Source organism: Hyperolius riggenbachi, chromosome 2 (genome assembly GCF_040937935.1).
Source record: "Hyperolius riggenbachi isolate aHypRig1 chromosome 2, aHypRig1.pri, whole genome shotgun sequence".
NCBI classification, from domain to species: domain Eukaryota; kingdom Metazoa; phylum Chordata; class Amphibia; order Anura; family Hyperoliidae; genus Hyperolius; species Hyperolius riggenbachi.
This window is the reverse complement of record NC_090647.1, coordinates 253592576-253615224: the sequence shown is the minus strand read 5'-3', so window position 1 is coordinate 253615224 and position 22649 is coordinate 253592576. Positions and strand designations below refer to the sequence as shown.

Below are 22649 nucleotides of genomic sequence, written 5' to 3'. Positions count from 1 at the left end.
AGTAATTGATACTCTGACTATATGTAAACATTACTTTGAAGTGAAAGCAAACCTGAATGGAGGAAACTCACTTCAGGTTTCATACTGACCTACCATAAATAAAGGGAAGGCTCTGAATACCATAAAGCAAGGTTTATCAACCACATTCCTGCACTATTTTGCCACTTCTGCGGGACCAAATAATCTCACTTCCCCATTGATGTGACTGGCGGATCCGTAGCTCATCACGGGGTGTGTGTGTATGTGTGTGTGTGTAGATTGATTTTACTATTGAAGGATCTATTATACAAATGTTGTGTTACCGGTCTAATTTTATGATGTCAGGTTTTACTATTTTACATCCATGATTTGAAGAAGTCCTGGTGATCTATCCAGTGTGGGTGTTGCTACATTTACTACAATTTTTGGCCAGACAGATGTTTTCACCATAGAACGTCAAACTTCCATGCTGTTTTTTGTATACATTATATAGTCTATTCAAAAGGAGCACTATTTTGCAAGAATAATAGAAGCCACTGTTTGTTCTGTTCTTCGTTTTTTTTTAATTATCGTATGAATCATTGCATATTGTGTTCTAAACGTGCATACACACAAATTAAACCACAAATGTATGTCAGAAGAAGGCAACACATTTTATTCCAAAAAAGGCCATATTGGATGCCAGAAGCATACTGTAAAAATTACTGAAAAAAACAAACAAACTGAAAGGTATCGGCACATATCATCATATACAGTTTGTACAATAATTACAGGTTTTTATCTAGTTTCCGTTGGGTTAATAGTTCATCTGACCAGGAATCTGCATATTTACTCCTCCATAGTCCATCATGTACATAGGCCACTGCTGCAACAGAAAAAAACGAAATGTATGTTACAAAGTACGTTTTTGTTATTATTTCAACGTAAAAAGCCAGGAAATACAAACCAGTATGAGAAATGAACACATAATTAATAAAAATGTATACAAGAAAACATAATTACTGAAGTAAAAGGAAAGTTAGTTACGGTATATAAAGTGGGTTTAGAAGGTAACACCTTCAGTTCTCACATTTTGTTACCTCATGCTAAACACATTTAAATAGTTTTTTTTATACTTATCAGTCAGGACTTACTTTTTAGACCTTGGCAGCAGGCGGCGTAACAATAGGGGCTGTAGCCCCTGCACCCCGCAGGGGGGGCCCCTCTAGGGCCCACTCAGGGCCGTTTTGGGGGGCCGGAGGGGTTGCAGGAGGAGGAGAGAGCATGGGCACACATCGGCGGGGAGGGGGAACAGTCACCCCCTCACCTCTGGTTCTCCACTCAGCGCTCCCCTCCAGCATCTATCAGTGCCAGCAGGCGGCGAGCAGGAACGCATACCTTCATGCATTCCACCGCCGGAGGTTCCTCTCTCTATGTGTCTAACGCTACTTCTTTAAACAGGAAGTAGCATGAGGCACTTAGAGATTGGACCTCTGCGGTAGATGGAGGTATGTGTTCCTGCCCGCTCTGCTGCCGCTGATAGATGCTGGAGGGGGAGCGCCGAAAGGAGAGCCCTAAATGATGGAGGGTGATGTGTGGCCAAGCTCTCCCTACATGCTGTGACCCCACCGGCCCCCCAAAACGGCCCTGAGCAGGGGGGACGGGGATTCCAAACTTTTGCAGAGGGGCTTGGTGATTTCTAGTTACGCACTGCTTGGCAGAGTTCTGTCTCTTTCCGTATCTACAGTAGATATTGTTGTATATGCCATGCTTTTTCTTTATAAGCATACTGTACTAGATGCGCTGTATTTATATCAAGAAAAAAAACTCAGCTATGCATACTGTTACTTTAATTGCTAGTGTCTAGAAGATGCTGGCACTACATAAGTAGACAATAATAATTTTTACTATGCTTACGGCAATAAGCATGTATATCTTAAAGTGTACCCAAGGCGATATGTGACATGATGAGATAAACGTGTATGTGGTGTATGTAGAGGGCAAAACATAATAAGTAGGCGGTTTTACTGGTTTTATTTTGCTGACCGAAAAAGTTAATTTTCGGGCATGGAAGTGACTGCTTCTGCTGGTACCTTGTCGTGGATATAGTAAACATTACTTATATGCAAATTACAGCCATAAAAGTTTTCCTGGCAGAATTCAACTTTTGAGTGCAGAGAGAGTTAAAATAAAAGGTCAATAGTTCATGTATTTTCACTTAATAGGCAGCCGTTAAGCAGATACAAAAAAAATTCAATCTACTATGTAAATGTTCAAATATAAAATAAAACCATGGGATATCTTAACCACTTGAGGACCTAGGGCTTTCTACCCCTTAAGGACCGGCCACTTTTTTTCCATTCAGACCACTGCAGTTTTCACGGTTTATTGCTCGCTCATACAACCTACCACCTAAATGAATTTTGGCTCCTTTTCTTGTCACTAATAAAGCTTTCTTTTGGTGCTATTTGATTGCTCCTGCGATTTTTACTTTTTATTATATTCATCAAAAAAGACATGAATTTTGGCAAAAAAATGATTTTTTTAACTTTCTGTGCTGACAGTTTTCAAATAAAGTAAAATTTCTGTATACATGCAGCGCGAAAAATGTGGACAAACATGTTTTTGATAAAAAAAACCCATTCAGTGTATATTTATTGGTTTGGGTAAAAGTTATAGCGTTTACAAACTATGGTGCAAAAAGTGAATTTTCCCATTTTCAAGCATCTATGACTTTTCTGACCCCCTGTCATGTTTCATGAGGGGCTAGAATTCCAGGATAGTATAAATACCCCCCAAATGACCCCATTTTGGAAAGAAGACATCCCAAAGTATTCACTGAGAGGCATAGTGAGTTCATAGAAGATATTATTTTTTGTCACAAGTAAGCGGAAAATGACACTTTGTGACCAAAAAAAAAAAAAAAAAAAAGTTTCCATTTCTTCTAACTTGCGACAAAAAAAAAAATGAAATCTGCCACGGACTCACCATGCCCCTCTCTGAATACCTTGAAGGGTCTACTTTCCAAAATGGGGTCATTTGTGGGGTGTGTTTACTGTCCTGACATTTTGGGGGGTGCTAAATTGTAAGCACCCCTGTAAAGCCTAAAGGTGCTCATTGGACTTTGAACCACTTAGCGCAGTTAGGCTGCAAAAAAGTGCCACACATGTGGTATTGCCGTACTCAGGAGAAGTAGTATAATGTGTTTTGGGGTGTATTTTTACACATACCCATGCTGGGTGGGAGAAATATCTCTGTAAATGACAATTTGTTAATTTTTTTTACACACAATTGTCCATTTACAGAGATCTTTCTCCCACTCAGCATGGGTATGTGTAAAAATACACCCCAAAACACATTATACTACTTCTCCTGAGTACGGCGATACCACATGTGTGGCACTTTTTTGCACCCTAACTGCGCTAAAGGGCCCAAAGTCAAATGAGTACCTTTAGGATTTCACAGGTCATTTTGAGAAATTTCGTTTCAAGACTACTCCTCACGGTTTAGGGCCCCTAAAATGCCAGGGCAGTATAGGAACCCCACAAATGACCCCATTTTAGAAAGAAGACACCCCAAGGTATTCCGTTAGGAGTATGGTGAGTTCATAAAAGATTTTATTTTTTGTCACAAGTTAGCGGAAAATGACACTTTGTGAAAAAACACAATTAAAATCAATTTCCGCTAACTTGTGACAAAAAATAAAATCTTCTATGAACTCGCCATACTACTAACGGAATACCTTGGGGTGTCTTCTTTCTAAAATGGGGTCATTTGTGGGGTTCCTATACTGCCCTGGCATTTTAGGGGCCCTAAACCGTGAGGAGTAGTCTTGAAACGAAATTTCTCAAAATGACCTGTGAAATCCTAAAGGTACTCATTGGACTTTGGGCCCTTTAGCGCAGTTAGGGTGCAAAAAAGTGCCACACATGTGGTATCGCCGTACTCGGGAGAAGTAGTACAATGTGTTTTGGGGTGTATTTTTACACATACCCATGCTGGGTGGGAGAAACACCTCTGTAAATGACAATCTTTTGATTTTTTTACACACAATTGTCCATTTACAGCGGTATTTCTCCCACCCAGCATGGGTATGTGTAAAAATACACCCCAAAACACATTGTACTACTTCTCCCGAGTACGGCGATACCACATGTGTGGCACTTTTTTGCACCCTAACTGCGCTAAAGGGCCCAAAGTCCAATGAGTACCTTTAGGATTTCACAGGTCATTTTTGTTTCAAGACTACTCCTCACGGTTTAGGGCCCCTAAAATGCCAGGGCAGTATAGGAACCCCACTAATGACCCCATTTTAGAAAGAAGACACCCCAAGGTATTCCGTTAGGAGTATGGTGAGTTCATAGAAGTTTTTATTTTTTTGTCACAAGTTAGCGGAAATTGATTTTAATTGTTTTTTTTTCACAAAGTGTCATTTTCCGCTAACTTGTGACAAAAAATAAAATCTTCTATGAACTCACCATACTCCTAACGGAATACGTTTGGGTGTCTTCTTTCTAGAATGGGGTCATTTGTGGGGTTCCTATACTGCCCTGGCATTTTAGGGGCCCTAAACCGTGAGGAGTAGTCTTGAAACAAAAATGACCTGTGAAATCCTAAAGGTACTCATTTGACTTTGGGCCCCTTAGCGCAGTTAGGCTGCAAAAAAAGTGCCAATCATGTGGTATCGCCGTACTCGGGAGATGTAGTATAATGTGTTTTGGGGTGTATTTTTACACATACCCATGCTGGGTGGGAGAAATACCTCTGTAAATGACAATTGTTTGATTTTTTTTACACACAATTGTCCATTTACAGAGAGATTTCTCCAACCCAGCATGGGTATGTGTAAAAATACACCCCAAAACACATTATACTACTTCTCCTGAGTACGGCGATACCACATGTGTGACACTTTTTTGCAGCCTAGGTGCACTAAGGGGCCCAACGCCCTAATCACAGGTCATTTTGAGGCATTTGTTTTCTAGACTACTCCTCACGGTTTAGGGCCCCTAAAATGCCAGGGCAGTATAGGAACCCCACAAGTGACCCCATTTTAGAAAGAAGACACCCCAAGGTATTCCGTTAGGTGTATGGCGAGTTCATAGAAGATTTTATTTTTTGTCACAAGTTAGTGAAAAATGACACTTTGTGAAAAAAAAACAAAAATCAATTTCCGCTAACTTTTGACAAAAAATAAAATCTTCTATGAACTCGTCATACACCTAACAGAATACATTGGGGTGTCTTTTTTCTAAAATGGGGTCCGTTTCTGGGGTTCCTATACCGCCCTGGCATTTTACGGACCCAAAACCGTGAGTAGTCTGGAACCAAATGTCTCAAAATGACTGTTCAGGGGTATAAGCATCTGCAAATTTTGATGACAGGTGGTCTATGAGGGGGCGAATTTTGTGGAACCGGTCATATGCAGGGTGGCCTTTTAGATGACAGGTTGTATTGGGCCTGATCTGATGGATAGGAGTGCTAGGGGGGTGACAGGAGGTGATTGATGGGTGTCTCAGGGGGGGTTAGAGGGGAAAATAGATGCAATCAATGCACTGGGGAGGTGATCGGAAGGGGGTCTGAGGGGGATCTGAGGGTTTGGCCGAGTGATCAGGAGCCCACACGGGGCAAATTAGGGCCTGATCTGATGGGTAGGTGTGCTAGGGGGTGACAGGAGGTGATTGATGGGTGTCTCAAGGTGTGATTAGAGGGGGGAATAGATGCAAGCAATGCACTGGCGAGGTGATCAGGGCTGGGGCCTGAGGGCATTCTGAGGGTGTGGGCGGATGATTGAGTGCCCTAGGGGCAGATAGGGGTCTAATCTGATAGGTAGCAGTGACAGGGGGTGATTGATGGGTAATTAGTGGGTGTTTAGGGTAGAGAACAGATATAAACACTGCCCTTGGGAGGTGATCTGACGTCGGATCTGCGGGCGAACTATTGGTGTGGGTGGGTGATCAGATTGCCCGCAAGGGGCAGGTTAGGGGCTGATTGATGAGTGGCAGTGACAGGGGGTGATTGATGGGTGGCAGTGCCAGGGGGTGATTGATGGGTGGCAGTGAGAGGGGGTGATTGATGGGTGGCAGTGACAGGTGATTGACAGGTGATCAGTGGGATATTACAGGGAAGAACAGATGTAACTAATGCACTGGCGAATTGATAAGGGGGGGTCTGAGGGCAATCTGAGAGTGTAGGCGGGTGATTGGGTGCCTGCAAGGGGCAGATTAGGGTCTGATCTGATGGGTAACAGTGACAGGTGGTGATAGGGGGTGATTGATGGGTGATTGATGGGTAATTAGTGGGTGTTTAGAGGAGAGAATAGATGTAAACACTGCGCTTGGGTGGTGATCTGATGTCGGATCTGCGGGCGATCTATTGGTGTGGGTGGGTGATCAGATTGCCCACAAGGGGCAGGTTAGGGGCTGATTGATAGGTGGCAGTGACAGGGGGTGATTGATGGGTGGCAGTGACAGGGGGTGATTGATGGGTGATTGACAGGTGATCAGTGGGTTATTACAGGGAAGGACAGATGTAAATAATGCCCTGGCGAATTGATAAGGGGGGGGGGGGGTCTGAGGGCAATCTGAGCATGTAGGCGGGTGATTGGGTGCCCGCAAGGGGCAGATTAGGGTCTGATCTGATGGGTAACAGTGACAGGTGGTGATAGGGGGTGATTGATGGGTAATTAGTGGGTGTTTAGAGGAGAGAATAGATGTAAACACTGCGTTTGGGTGGTGATCTGATGTCGGATCTGTGGGCGATCTATTGGTGTGGGTGGGTGATCAGATTGCCCGCAAGGGGCAGGTTAGGGGCTGATTGATGGGTGGCAGTGACAGGGGGTGATTGATGGGTGGCAGTGACAGGGGGTGATTGATGGGTGATTGACAGGTGATTGACAGGTGATCAGTGGGTTATTACAGGGAAGAACAGATGTAAATATTGCACTGGCGAATTGATAAGGGGGGGTCTGAGGGCAATCTGAGCGTGTAGGCGGGTGATTGGGTGCCCGCAAGGGGCAGATTAGGGTCTGATCTGATGGGTAACAGTGACAGGTGGTGATAGGGGGTGATTGATGGGTGATTGATGGGTAATTAGTGGGTGTTTAGAGGAGAGAATAGATGTAAACACTGCGTTTGGGTGGTGATCTGATGTCGGATCTGCGGGCGATCTATTGGTGTGGGTGGGTGATCAGATTGCCCGCAAGGGGCAGGTTAGGGGCTGATTGATGGGTGGCAGTGACAGGGGGTGATTGACGGGTGATTGACGGGTGATTGACAGGTGATCAGGGGGGATAGATGCATACAGTACACGGGGGGGGGGTCTGGGGGGGGGGTCTGGGGAGAATCTGAGGGGTGGGGGGGGTGATCAGGAGGGGGCAGTGGGCAGGGGGGGAGATTAAAAAAAAATAGCGTTGACAGATAGTGACAGGGAGTGATTGATGGGTGATTAGGGGGGTGATTGGGTGCAAACAGGGGTCTGGGGGGTGGGCAGGGGGGGGGTCTGAGGGGTGCTGTGGGCGATCTGGGGCAGGGGGGGGGGAGAAATCAGTGTGCTTGGGTGCAGACTAGGGTGGCTGCAGCCTGCCCTGGTGGTCCCTCGGACACTGGGACCACCAGGGCAGGAGGCAGCCTGTATAATACACTTTGTAAACATTACAAAGTGTATTATACACTTTGTATGCGGCGATCGCGGGGTTAACATCCCGCCGGCGCTTCCGTATAGCCGGCGGGATGTTGCGGCGGGCGAGCGGTGACAGGCGCCGGCGGAGGATCGCGTCACGTATGACACGATCGCTCCGCCCATGCCCTTAAATGGACCGCCGCCTTTGGGCATGAGCTGGTCCTTCAGGGCTCCACTTCCCGGCCGCCTCTGTGCGTTAGGCGGTCGGGAAGTGGTTAAAAAGTCATTTTTAGGTGTAGAAGGATAAATACAATTGTTTATCTCATCAGGTTATTTTCACCTCGGGTTTACTTTAAGAGGTAGCTTTGTAACTTTTAAAAAATAATATAATACACACATACCACTAATGGCATAGGATGTGCTGAAGATATAAGATCTACATTAGATGAAGATGAGGAGGAGGAAGAGTTTGATGCAGTTGATGATACAGAGTTTCCTTCAGAAATTCTTTTCCTCTTCCGCTTGGGGGCAATGCTTTCTTTTTCTGCACAGGAAGAAAGACGTATGTATACCATTAAAGTGTTTCTTTAATGACTGTACAGCTTTCAATAAGACAGAGATTAAAACCGATAGCATGTAGTTGTTTAATCAGATCCTGCAATTGTTTGAAACATGCTGCAGGCATCTCCTGTGTTACAGTGAAGGAAATAAGCATTTGATCCCCCTGCTGATTTTACTTGTTTGCCCTCTGACAAAGAAATTACCAGTCTATAATTGTAATGGTAGGTATATTGTAGCTGTGAGAGACAGAATAACAACAAAAGAACCCTCAAAAAAAGTGCCCTAAACTCAGATCTTGATGTGCATTGTAATGAGTGGTATAAGCATTTGTTTCCCCTCTCAACCAGCAAAATGTCAGGCTCCCAGGTATCTTCACTGTATGCAGGTGATGAGCTGAGATTAGGAGCATCGCACAAGGCTGGACTGGGCTACAAGACTATAGCCAAGCCGCTTGGTGAAAGGGTGACAATATTGGCACAATAATTTGCATATGGAAGAAACACAAAATAACTATCACTCCCCCTCGGTCTGAGCCACCATGCAAGACAGTAGAATAGCTAAAGAGCTATTGGCCCCAGTGCAAGTTTTACCATGGGGCCCCCAAGCACTCCATTCATAACAATTGATACAGCGCACCAAAATCTGCCAAGGACAACCAAAGTGTCAGAGGTGCAAGAAGGGGATGGGGAACAGTGTGTTAGTGATTACTACTATTCAAAGCATCTATAGAAGTGTTTATTACCAGCACAGATTGAATAGAGAGCTAATACTGTGGCTGAGGGAGGGCTCCTTTGGGGCCGCTCTAGCCCAAGGGCCCCGGCGGTGTGGTTGCAACCTCTGCATCCCCTATAGAGTTGGGCCGAACCTCCGATTTTAGGTTCGCGAACCGGGTTCGCGAACTGTCGCGGAACGTTCGGTTCGCGTTAAAGTTCGCGAACCGCAATAGACTTCAATGGGGATGCGAACTTTGAAAAAAAAATAATTATGCTGGCCACAAAAGTGATGGAAAAGATGTTTCAAGGGGTCTAACACCTGGAGGGGGGCATGGCGGAGTGGGATACATGCCAAAAGTCCCCGGGAAAAATCTGGATTTGACGCAAAGCAGCGTTTTAAGGGCAGAAATCACATTGAATGCTAAATGACAGGCCTAAAGTGCTTTAAAACATTTTGCATGTGTATACATCAATCAGGTAGTGTAATTAAGGTACTGCTTCACACTGACACACCAAACTCACCGTGTAACGCACCGCAAACAGCTGTTTGTGTAGTGACGGCCATGCTGGACTGGTGCGCACCATGGCGAGAGTGCAGGTTTTGGTGGCTTTACAGCCCATATGGTCGCCTGGCTGATGCAGCTGAATGACAGAACAGTGACTGTCCAGCTGATCAAATTTGGTCTGACCACAATGAAGCAACGACCTTATTATCTTTTGTGTGCCCCCCGAGACACTCATCTAGGCGCCGGTCATTGCTTCATTGTGATACGCAAGCCCCTTCACCACGGCAAGGTAATGATCACGAAGGGGAATGGGCGCATGTACATGCCTTTTCTTTTGTTGTTGCAGCTGCCCGCAGTGCAGCCAGAAAAATTAGGCAGTCATGTACACGCACCAGAAAAATTATTACAGCGGCTGCTGCTAGCAGCGGCCTAAAAAATTCAGCAATCCGCCTGGAGTCCCGGACCCTGTTGGTGGTGGCGGAGAAGGTAGTCAAGCGGCCTGCAGGCAGACATGCTGTGTGGAGGGACTGGGAGCGACTTAGTCTTCTTGGGGCAGGCCAGGCAGCCAGTCACACGGCGTGCAGGCAGAGATGCTGTGTGTGCGGGGACTGACTTAGTCTTGGGGCGAGCAGCAGCCCTCCGGGATCCATGCCTCATTAATTTTGATAAAGGTGAGGTACTTAACACTTTTGTGACTTAGGCGACTTCTCTTCTCAGTGACAATGCCTCCAGCTGCGCTGAAGGTCCTTTCTGACAGGACGCTTGCGGCAGGGCAGGAGAGAAGTTGGATGGCAAATTGGGACAGCTCTGGCCACAGGTCAAGCCTGCGCACCCAGTAGTTCAAGGGTTCCTCATCGCTGTTCACAGCAGTGTCTACATCCACACTTAAGGCCAGGTAGTCGGCTACCTGCCGTTCCAGGCGTTGGTGGAGGGTGGATCCGGAAGGGCTACGGCGAGGCGTTGGACTAAAGAATGTCCGCATGTCCGACATCACCATGAGATCGCTGGAGTGTTCTGTCTTTGACTGCGTGGACACGGGAGGAGGATTAGTGGCAGTGGTACCTTGCTGGCGTTGTGCTGTGTAAAGCATAGTTGACAGCTAACCTCTGGCTCTGGCACTACCTCTTCCTCTACCTGTTTTGTCCATATCGGGTCGGGTATGCACGGAGTGGTATATCACACTGCGTGCACTCACGTAGGTAGGTGGGTTCACTTAACTGCACAGGTATGCGCACTGATGCGGTGGGTTCACTGAACAGAACAGGTATACAGTGGCGGGTTCACAGAACAGGTATGCAGTGGCAGGTTCACTGAACAGAACAGGTATGCAGTGGCGGGTTCACTGAACAGAACAGGTATACAGTAGCGGGTCCACTGAACAAAACAGGTATGCAGTGGCGGGTTCACTGAACAGTACAGGTATACAGTGGCGGGTTCACTGAACACAACAGGTATGCAGTGGCGGATTCACTGAACAGAACAGGTATACAGTAGCGGGTCCACTGAACAAAACAGGTATACAGTGGCGGGTTCACTGAACAGAACAGGTATGCAGTGACGGGTTCACTGAACTGAACAGGTATGCAGTGTCGGGTTCACTGAACAGTACAGGTATACAGTGGCGGGTTCACTGAACAGGTATGCAGTGGCAGGTTCACTGAACAGAACAGGTATGCAGTGGCGGGTTCACTGAACAGTACAGGTATACAGTGGCGGGTTCACTGAACACAACAGGTATGCAGTGGCGGGTTCACTGAACAGAACAGGTATGCAGTGGCGGGTTCACTGAACAGTACAGGTATACAGTGGCGGCTTCACTGAACACAACAGGTATGCAGTGGCAAGTTCACTGAACAGAACAGGTATGACTTAGTCTTGGGGCGAGCAGCAGCCCTCCGGGATCCATGCCTCATTAATTTTGATAAAGGTGAGGTACTTAACACTTTTGTGACTTAGGCGACTTCTCTTCTCAGTGACAATGCCTCCAGCTGCGCTGAAGGTCCTTTCTGACAGGACGCTTGCGGCAGGGCAGGAGAGAAGTTGGATGGCAAATTGGGACAGCTCTGGCCACAGGTCAAGCCTGCGCACCCAGTAGTTCAAGGGTTCCTCATCGCTGTTCACAGCAGTGTCTACATCCACACTTAAGGCCAGGTAGTCGGCTACCTGCCGTTCCAGGCGTTGGTGGAGGGTGGATCCGGAAGGGCTACGGCGAGGCGTTGGACTAAAGAATGTCCGCATGTCCGACATCACCATGAGATCGCTGGAGTGTTCTGTCTTTGACTGCGTGGACACGGGAGGAGGATTAGTGGCAGTGGTACCTTGCTGGCGTTGTGCTGTCACATCACCCTTAAAGGCATTGTAAAGCATAGTTGACAGCTGGTTCTGCATGTGCTGCATCCTTTCCACCTTCAGGTGAGTTGGTAACAGGTCCGCCACTTTGTGCCTGTACCGAGGGTCTAGTAGTGTGGCCACCCAGTACAGCTCATTCCCCTTGAGGTTTTTTATACGGGGGTCTCTCAACAGGCAGGACAGCATAAAAGACGACATCTGCACAAAGTCGGATCCAGTACCCTCCATCTCCTCTTGCTCTTCCTCAGTGACGTCACGTTTGTCAACCTCCTCCCCCCAGCCGCGAACAATACCACGTGAAGGTTGAGCAGCACAAGCCCCCTGCGACGCCTGCTGCGGGTGTTCTCCTGCCGCCGTCCCCTCCTCCTCCTCCTCCCCCAAAGAAACACCTTGCTCATCATCCTCTGAGTCTGACTCATCTTCTGCACACGACTTCTCTTCTTCCTCCTCCTCCCCCCTCTGTGCTGCCGCAGGTGTTGAGGAAACAGCTGGGTCTGATGAAAATTGGTCCCATGCCCGTTCCTGCCGTAACGGTTCCTGGTCACGCTCATTCGCAGCTTCATCCGCCACTCTACGCACAGCACGCTCCAAGAAGTAAGCGTAGGGAATTAAGTCGCTGATGGTGCCCTCACTGCAGCTCACCAGGTTGGTCACCTCCTCAAACGGCCGCATGAGCCTGCATGCATTTTTCATCAGTGTCCAGTTGTCGGGCCAGAACATCCCCATCTTCCCAGACTGTTTCATTCTACTGTAGTTGTAGAGGTACTGGGTGACGGCTTTCTTCTGTTCTAGCAGGCGGGAGAACATGAGCAGGGTCGAATTCCAGCGAGTCGGGCTATCGCAAATGAGGCGTCTCACCGGCATGTTGTTTTTCCGCTGAATTTCCGCAAAGCGTGCCATGGCTGTGTAAGACCGCCTCAAATGCCCACAGAACTTCCTGGCCTGCTTCAGGACATCCGCTAAGCCAGGGTACTTTGCCACAAATCTTTGAACAACTAGATTCATGACATGTGCCATGCAGGGTATGTGTGTCAGCTTCCCTATATGCAAAGCGGCAAGCAGATTGCTGCCGTTGTCACACACCACGTTGCCTATCTCCAGGTGGTGCGGGGTCAGCCACTCATCCACCTGTTTCTTAAGAGCAGCCAGGAGAGCTGCTCCAGTGTGACTCTCCGCTTTGAGACAAGACATGTCTAAGATGGCGTGACACCGTCGTACCTGGCATGCAGCATAGGCCCTGAGGAGCTGGGGCTGTGTAGCTGGAGAGGAGAACTGCCACTCAGCCAAGGAGGAGGAGGACAGCGAAGAGCATGTAGCAGGAGGAGAGGAGGTGGCAGGAGGCCTGCCTGCAAGCCGTGGAGGTGTCACAATTTGGTCCGCTGCGCCCTGCTTGCCATCGTTCACCACCAGGTTGACCCAATGGGCTGTGTACGTAATGTAGCGGCCCTGCCCGTGCTTGGCAGACCAGGCATCCGTGGTCAGGTGTACCCTTGACCCACCGCTCTTCGCAAGAGATGACACCACTTGCCTCTCAACTTCACGGTGCAGTTGGGGTATGGCCTTTCTCGAAAAATAAGTGCGGCCTGGCATCTTCCACTGCGGTGTTCCGATGGCCACAAATTTACGGAAGGCCTCAGAGTCCACCAGCCGGTATGGTAACAGCTGGCGAGCTAACAGTTCCGCCACGCCAGCTGTCAGACGCCGGGCAAGGGGGTGACTGGCCAAAATTGGCTTCTTCCGCTCAAACATTTCCTTCACGGACACCTGACTGCTGCTGTGGGCAGAGGAGCAGGAAGCGCTCAAGGGCAGAGGCGGAGTGGAGGAGGGTGCCAGTGAAGGTGGAAGGGAGAAAGCGGCAGAAGCAGATGATGCACCTGAAGGAGGAAGAGGAGAAGGAGGGTGACTTTTCTTTTGTGTGCTGCTGCTGCTTTTGCTCAGGTGGCCATCCCATTGCTGTTTGTGCCTTTTCTCCAGGTGCCTTCGTAAGGCACTTGTCCCTACGTGAGTGTTGGCCTTTCCACGGCTCAATTTTTGTTGGCAGAGCGAACAGATGGCTTTGGTCCGATCTGAGGCACACACATTAAAAAATTTCCACACTGCTGAGCCACCCTGGGATGTGGGCACTATGGGGACCTCAGCAGCTGATGCTGAAGGGCAAGTTGGCTGGCTGTACATAGGTGGCGATACATGGTGCCGGACACTGCCACCAGCTGTTTCTGACGAAGAGCTGCCCCAGCTTCTTTCAGCAACTTTTCTCCTCCTACTACTCTTTGACTCCCCCTCTGAACTGTCCCCCTCTTCATCTCCTCTATTGGGAACATACAGAGGATCCCTATCATCGTCATCATCGTAATCATCCTGCCCAGCTTCGCTTGCCTCAGACAAATCCAAACATGCACCATCAGTAGGTCCTTCATCCTCCTTACACGTTACATCCATAGTGTTGCCGCGTAACTCAGACATATGAGCTGGTGAAAATTCATCTGGCTGTAACAACAATGGCTGTGCATCAGTGATTTCAACACTAAATAATTCTTACGAAGTGTCAAATGCAGCGGAAGTGGTGCTAGTAGTAGCGCTGGTGGCTGAGCAAGATGAGGTGTTCTGTGTCGCTAAATACTCAACCACGTCCTGACAATCTTGGGAGGTGATGGGACGTGCCTTCTTCCGAGCACTGTACTGTGGGCCAGGTCCACACGAAATTACATTTACACGACCTCACGCAGACCTGCCGGGTGGCCTTCCTCTGGCTCTGGCACTACCTCTTCCTCTACCTGTTTTGTCCATATCGGGTCGGGTATGCACGGAGTGGTATATCACACTGCGTGCACTCACGTAGGTAGGTGGGTTCACTTAACTGCACAGGTATGCGCACTGATGCGGTGGGTTCACTGAACAGAACAGGTATACAGTGGCGGGTTCACAGAACAGGTATGCAGTGGCAGGTTCACTGAACAGAACAGGTATGCAGTGGCGGGTTCACTGAACAGAACAGGTATACAGTAGCGGGTCCACTGAACAGAACAGGTATGCAGTGGCGGGTTCACTGAACAGTACAGGTATACAGTGGCGGGTTCACTGAACACAACAGGTATGCAGTGGCGGATTCACTGAACAGAACAGGTATACAGTAGCGGGTCCACTGAACAAAACAGGTATACAGTGGCGGGTTCACTGAACAGAACAGGTATGCAGTGACGGGTTCACTGAACTGAACAGGTATGCAGTGTCGGGTTCACTGAACAGTACAGGTATACAGTGGCGGGTTCACTGAACAGGTATGCAGTGGCAGGTTCACTGAACAGAACAGGTATGCAGTGGCGGGTTCACTGAACAGTACAGGTATACAGTGGCGGGTTCACTGAACACAACAGGTATGCAGTGGCGGGTTCACTGAACAGAACAGGTATGCAGTGGCGGGTTCACTGAACAGTACAGGTATACAGTGGCGGCTTCACTGAACACAACAGGTATGCAGTGGCAAGTTCACTGAACAGAACAGGTATGCAGTGGCGGGTTCACTGAACAGTACAGGTATACAGTGGCGGGTTCACAGAACAGGTATGCAGTGGCAGGTTCACTGAACAGAACAGGTATGCAGTGGTGGGTTCACTGAACAGTACAGGTATACAGTGGCGGGTTCACTGAACACAACAGGTATGCAGTGGCGGGTTCACTGAACAGAACAGGTATGCAGTGGCGGGTTCACTGAACAGAACAGGTATACAGTGGCAGGTTCACTGAACAGAACAGGTATGCAGTGGCGGGTTCACTGAACAGAACAGGTATACAGCAGCGGGTCCACTGAACAGAACAGGAATGCAGTGGCGGGTTCACTGAACAGTACAGGTATACAGTGGCGGGTTCACTGAACACAACAGGTATGCAGTGGCGGGTTCACTGAACAGAACAGGTATACAGTAGCGGGTCCACTGAACAAAACAGGTATACAGTGGTGGGTTCACTGAACAGAACAGGTATGCAGTGGCGGGTTCACTGAACTGAACAGGTATGCAGTGGCGGGTTCACTGAACAGTACAGGTATACAGTGGCGGGTTCACTGAACAGGTATGCAGTGGCAGGTTCACTGAACAGAACAGGTATGCAGTGGCGGGTTCACTGAACACAACAGGTATGCAGTGGCGGGTTCACTGAACAGAACAGGTATGCAGTGGCGGGTTCACTGAACAGTACAGGTATACAGTGGCGGGTTCACAGAACAGGTATGCAGTGGCAGGTTCACTGAACAAGACAGGTATGCAGTGGTGGGTTCACTGAACAGTACAGGTATACAGTGGCGGGTTCACTGAACACAACAGGTATGCAGTGGCGGGTTCACTGAACAGAACAGGTATGCAGTGGCGGGTTCACTGAACAGAACAGGTATACAGTGGCAGGTTCACTGAACAGAACAGGTATGCAGTGGCGGGTTCACTGAACAGAACAGGTATACAGTAGCGGGTCCACTGAACAGAACAGGTATGCAGTGGCGGGTTCACTGAACAGTACAGGTGTACAGTGGCGGGTTCACTGAACAGAACAGGTATACAGTAGCGGGTCCACTGAACAGAACAGGTATGCAGTGGCGGGTTCACTGAACAGTACAGGTATACAGTGGTGGGTTCACAGAACAGGTATGCAGTGGCAGGTTTACTGAACAGAACAGGTATGCAGTGGCGGGTTCACTGAACAGGTATACATCGGCGGGTTCACTGAACAGAACAGGTATACAGTGGCGGGTTCACTGAACAGAACAGGTATACAGTGGCAGGTTCACTGAACAGAACAGGTATGCAGTGGCGGGTTCACTGAACAGAACAGGTATACAGCAGCGGGTCCACTGAACAGAACAGGAATGCAGTGGCGGGTTCACTGAACAGAACAGGTATGCAGTGGCGGGTTCACTGAACAGAACAGGTATACAGTGGCAGGTTCACTGAACAGAACAGGTATGCAGTGGCGGGTTCACTGAACAGAACAGGTATACAGCAGCGGGTCCACTGAACAGAACAGGAATGCAGTGGCGGGTTCACTGAACAGTACAGGTATACAGTGGCGGGTTCACTGAACACAACAGGTATGCAGTGGCGGGTTCACTGAACAGAACAGGTATACAGTAGCGGGTCCACTGAACAAAACAGGTATACAGTGGTGGGTTCACTGAACAGAACAGGTATGCAGTGGCGGGTTCACTGAACTGAACAGGTATGCAGTGGCGGGTTCACTGAACAGTACAGGTATACAGTGGCGGGTTCACTGAACAGGTATGCAGTGGCAGGTTCACTGAACAGAACAGGTATGCAGTGGCGGGTTCACTGAACACAACAGGTATGCAGTGGCGGGTTCACTGAACAGAACAGGTATGCAGTGGCGGGTTCACTGAACAGTACAGGTATACAGTGGCGGGTTCACAGAACAGGTATGCAGTGGCAGGTTCACTGAACAAGACAGGTATGCAGTGGTGGGTTCACTGAACAGTACAGGTATACAGTGGCGGGTTCACTGAACACAACAGGTATGCAGTGGCGGGTTCACTGAACAGAACAGGTATGCAGTGGCGGGTTCACTGAACAGAACAGGTATACAGTGGCAGGTTCACTGAACAGAACAGGTATGCAGTGGCGGGTTCACTGAACAGAACAGGTATACAGTAGCGGGTCCACTGAACAGAACAGGTATGCAGTGGCGGGTTCACTGAACAGTACAGGTGTACAGTGGCGGGTTCACTGAACAGAACAGGTATACAGTAGCGGGTCCACTGAACAGAACAGGTATGCAGTGGCGGGTTCACTGAACAGTACAGGTATACAGTGGTGGGTTCACAGAACAGGTATGCAGTGGCAGGTTTACTGAACAGAACAGGTATGCAGTGGCGGGTTCACTGAACAGGTATACATCGGCGGGTTCACTGAACAGAACAGGTATACAGTGGCGGGTCCACTGAACAGAACAGGTATGCAGTGGCGTGTTCACAGAACAGGTATGCAGTGGCAGGTTCACTGAACACAACAGGTATGCAGTGGCGGGTTCACTGAACAGGTATACAGTGGTGGGTCCACTGAACAGAACAGGTATGCAGTGGCAGGTTCACTGAACACAACAGGTATGCAGTGGTGGGTTCACTGAACAGGTATGCAGTGGTGGGTTCACAGAACAGGTATGCAGTGGCAGGTTCACTGAACAGGTATGCAGTGGTGGGTTCACTGAACAGGTATGCAGTGGTGGGTTCACAGAACAGGTATGCAGTGGTGGGTTCACAGAACAGGTATGCAGCCAGGAACAAGCTAAGCCTAACTAATCTTTCCCTATGAGAGACAGTCTGCAGCAGCTCGCCCTACTCTCACTAATGCAGGCACACGAGTGACCGTAATGGCCGCCACTGCCTGCCTTATATAAGGGGGGTGGGGCTCCAGGGGCTAGTGTAGCCTAATTGGCTACACTGGGCCTGCTGACTGTGATGTAGAGGGTCAAAACGTCGCCTGCGGGACGCGAACGCGAACCATGGAAGTTCGCATGGAACCGTTCGCAGGCGAACCGTTCGGCCCAACTCTAATCCCCTATTGCTACACCACTGATGCGAGATCTTTCCTTGTGGAGTTGGATAAGATCTGCAAAAATCCTGCCTAAGATGTGTGCAAACCTGCTGACCAACTACAAGAAACGTCTGACCTCTGTGATTACCAACCAGAGTGCTAAGTCATCTTTTGATAGTAAATCAAATACTTATTTCATTCATTACAATGCCCATCATGTTCTGACTTTGGGGCACTGCATTTTTCCTCTCTAGATTTCACTTAAAACGGAATGAAACCCAGCATTTCTTTTTTGCTCTAAAAGATTATTTACGGGTGCATGTCGTATCGGCGCCACTCAGTTCAGCAGGGGGAGAGCCGAATGAGGCCTCTCCCTGCTGCCGCTAAACTCCAAGGTGTTAAATACTATTCCCCCTCCGAGTTGTCGCAACTCAGAGGGAGATGTAATTCGGGTTCTGGCAGCCGCCAGATCCCCGAATTACCGATACGCAGGGTGCGCATCATAGCATTGCTGCTATGACGGCACCCAGTTTTGGCACTCGGCTCTAGGAGCCGAGCACCGAAATCAGCTTATTCGATTATTTCAGCATATTATATACTACCACAATTTTTTTTTTTACTAGAACAGCATTCAACTAGTTAAACACAGGACTTACAAGCTCCCTGCAGGGATAGCTGGATGCATCCAAACTGGAGATAATGTTATCTTGTGTTTACATTCCTCACTTGATAAAATTAAGTAAACATTCTCAGACTGCAGACACTTCAGAACACAGACAGATACACAGAAAGCATTTCTGGGACATTACAAGATGAATAAACCAGTTATGAATAAAAGTCAGCTCTCAGAGCAAAAAATTGTACTTTGGGAACTTGTAATTTCTAAATGAATAATACTTATGCACAAAAGCAAATATGATAACCGTATGGCATATAAAAAGTAGGTAAACATGTTTTTATTGAATATTATGTCAGGGTTTTATACCGCTTTAAAGGACTTCTGAGGTGAGTAAATAAATGTAGCTTTACTTTCAGAGGCTGCCAGTGGGACCCAGGAGAAGACCGGAGCTGCGGTGAGGGGCACAAATGACTTCTAGGGGCTGGAAGAAGCCCCATGTAAGTAATGCTAAATTTATTTGCTGACCTCGGAAGTCCTTTAAGTAGAGAGATAAGACTGAGCTAGCATTACTTCCCCTCATACAGTATGATGGAACACTCAAAAAGTGGGGTACAGAGCAGCCCACAAGATGGGGAGATGTTTTCAAGGATATGCCAGTGAGATGATTCGAAGTATTTCTGGAAATGGGACACAGGCCATGTGCCAAGCACTAATAGGTAGCTGTGCATCAACCCTTGGAGACTGTGAGGCAGGTGTCACACTTGTCTTTCAGGTTTCTACACTTTTCAGAAAACTGAAAGACAAGTGTGGCCCCTGCCTTACAGCAGCTAATGTAAGTTTTAAGAAAACTGACAAATTGCGCAAGATGTACGTTTTTTTCCTGCGCGCAAAATCTGCATTCATTCTAGCCCATTGATTAACATGAGTTCTCAGTTGAAATCAGTTTTTCTGTGCAGAAAACACACACAAAAGCAAACAAGTGTGAACCTGCCTGAATGTTAATGGAGTAGAAAAGATACCTATTTTATGAAAAAAATGTGCTAACAATTGAAGCATAGGTTGAATACAGCCTTTTCACATATTTCTCAGGGCTCTTTCACACTAGGAGCTGATCTGTGAGTTTTGATGGATCGCTCCTAGGATGCGGTAAGCAGGGTAACATGAAGGTCTATTGACTTTCATGTTACCTTTCACATTACACAAAGCGTTCCAGAGCGTTACATTGTAACGCATCTGGGACCTTTTAATCGTCCTGCCGCTGTGTTTTCCCATCATGTAAATTAGAGCTAGCGTGGCCAATCAGCGTCAAAACGCAACTTCCCAACGTCACGCTGTAGGTCAATGCTGTCCAACTGGCGGCCCCCGGGCCACATCTGGCCCGCCAGGCCTCCTGCTGTGGCCATCCTGCCGCTTGCTCCATTCTGTGGCAGCACAGAGGACTTAAAAAAAAAAAAAACTTTTACCCAGACTGTGGCTGCTGGAATGTTATTATTTACCCCCGTTCTCCCGCCTCTAACATACCTCAGATCGGCGGCGGGCAGGAGATAGGAACGGAGGACTTTAAATGCTAGACGTGACTGATGATGTCACTTCCTGCATTTAAATTCATGGCACGGCTGCCATGCTCCGGTCTGACTGGCTCCGATCTCCAGCCCGACACCAATCTGAGTTGTGTTAGAGGTGTCAGCACGGGGGAGAATGAGGGGGGGGGGGAAGGAAGTGTAAATATTAGCATTAAGCAGCGGCAGCACAGGGAAGAACGGGGGAGGGGGTGTAAATATTAACATTAAGCAGTGGCAGCACGGAAGAACAAGGGGGAGATTTACATTTAAGCAGCCGCAGCATGAGGGAAAAGTTTATGGAGAGATCTGCGGCCAGTCTGATTTTTTTGCATTTTGTGGGGAAGTCTGCAGCCAATCTGATTGTATGTTGTGGGCAAATCTGCGGCCAATCTGATTGCATTTTGTGGGGAAATCTGCGGCCAATCTGATTACATTTTGTGGGGAAATCTGCGGCCAATCTGATTACATTTTGTGGGGAAATCTGCAGCCAATCTGATCGCATTTTGTGGGGAAATCTGCGGCCAATCTGATTACATTTTGTGGGGAAAGCTGCGGACAATCTGATTGCATTTTGTGGGGAAATCTGCGGCCAATCTGATTGCATTTTGTGGGGAAATCTGCGGCCAATCTGATTACATTTTGTGGGGAAAGCTGCGGCCAATCTGATTGCATTTTGTGGGGAAATCTGCGGCCTATCTGATTGCATTTTGTGGGGAAGTCTGCGGCCAATCTGATTGCATTTTGTGGGGATATCTGCAGCCAATCTGATTGCATTTTGTGGGGAAATCTGCAGCCAATCTGGTTGAACTTTGTGGGGAAATCTGCTGCCAATCTGTTTGCTCTTAGTGGGGAAATCTGCTATCACTCTAATTGCATTTTGTGGGAGAATCTGCCGCCAATCTGATTGCATTTTGTGGGGAAATCTGCTATCACTCTAATTGCATTTTGTGGGGAAATCTGCGGCCAATCTGATTACATTTTGTGGGGAAAGCTGTGGACAATCTGATTGCATTTTGTGGGGAAATCTGCGGCCAATCTGATTGCATTTTGTGGGGAAATCTGCGGCCAATCTGATTACATTTTTTGGGGAAAGCTGCGGACAATCTGATTGCATTTTGTGGGGAAATCTGCGGCCAATCTGATTGCATTTTGTGGGGAAATCTGAGGCCAATCTGATTGCATTTTGTGAGGAAATCTGCGGCCAATCTGATTACATTTTGTGGGGAAAGCTGCGGACAATCTGATTTCAATTTGTGGGGAAATCTGCAGCCAATCTGATTGCATTTTGTGGGGAAGTCTGCAGCCAATCTGATTGCATTTTGTGGGGATATCTGCAGCCAATCTGATTGCATTTTGTGGGGAAATCTGCAGCTAATCTGGTCGCACTTTGTGAGGAAATCTGCTGCCAATCTGATTACATTTTGTGGGGAAAGCTGCGGACAATCTGATTTCAATTTGTGGGGAAATCTGCGGCCAATCTGATTGCATTTTGTGGGGAAGTCTGCAGACAATCTGATTGCATTTTGTGGGGATATCTGCAGCCAATCTGATTGCATTTTGTGGGGAAATCTGCAGCTAATCTGGTCGCACTTTGTGAGGAAATCTGCTGCCAATCTGGTTGCACTTTGTGGGGAAATCTGCTATCACTCTAAGTGCATTTTGTGGGGAAAGTGCTGCTAGATTTTTTTTTCTGGGGGGGGGGGGGGAGGTTGTGGTCTGGAAAAAAAACGGCCCTTCATGCCCGTAAAGTTGGACAGCACTGCTGTAGGTAATAAGGCGTGCATGAGATTGAGTTCATGCACACGTTATGTAATGTGAAGGAGCCCTCAGCATTACTGTAGAAAAGTTGTGGCAACAGGCTGTGGCAACAGGCAGTAGCAATGATAGAGCATGAAAATAGTATATGCACCTTTTCCCTGAATTTTATGTGTTGCTGGAGAGGCGAGCAGAGCTTGCATGTGCATCTCCCAGTAATTTTGTCGTCCCAGAATGCAGAATAGGGAACTCATACAGAGTAGTAGCTGCATGAGATATGTGGAAAGTGAAATAATAGATACATGTTAGTGGCTATTTCCATGCAGGGTATTAAAGATATAATGCTGTACATTGGCAATTCTGCCCATTTCTTTGTCTACCAGCAGTGCTCACTGCCCACTTGATCCATATTCAGTTTTATGCAGAAGAGTTTGGCAGAAGCTTAAGCGGGCCACTAAGATGGCACATAGGTT

At 47.9% G+C, this 22649-nt stretch overlaps 1 protein-coding gene across 7 annotated transcripts in view; it reads right to left on the bottom strand.

The window, feature by feature from the left end:
• Positions 1–613: 613 nt before the first annotated feature.
• Positions 614–22649, bottom strand: part of GTF2IRD1 (GTF2I repeat domain containing 1) — a 157898-nt gene continuing 135862 nt past the window's right edge. For all 7 annotated transcript variants that reach the window (XM_068268532.1, XM_068268533.1, XM_068268528.1 and 4 more), the window contains exons 26-27: positions 7980–8122; positions 614–844 (exon numbers count right to left, since the gene is read on the bottom strand). In XM_068268532.1, the coding sequence (XP_068124633.1) occupies positions 776–844; positions 7980–8122 (212 nt within the window). In that variant the 3' untranslated portion in view covers positions 614–775. The remainder of the gene's footprint in view (positions 845–7979; positions 8123–22649) is intronic.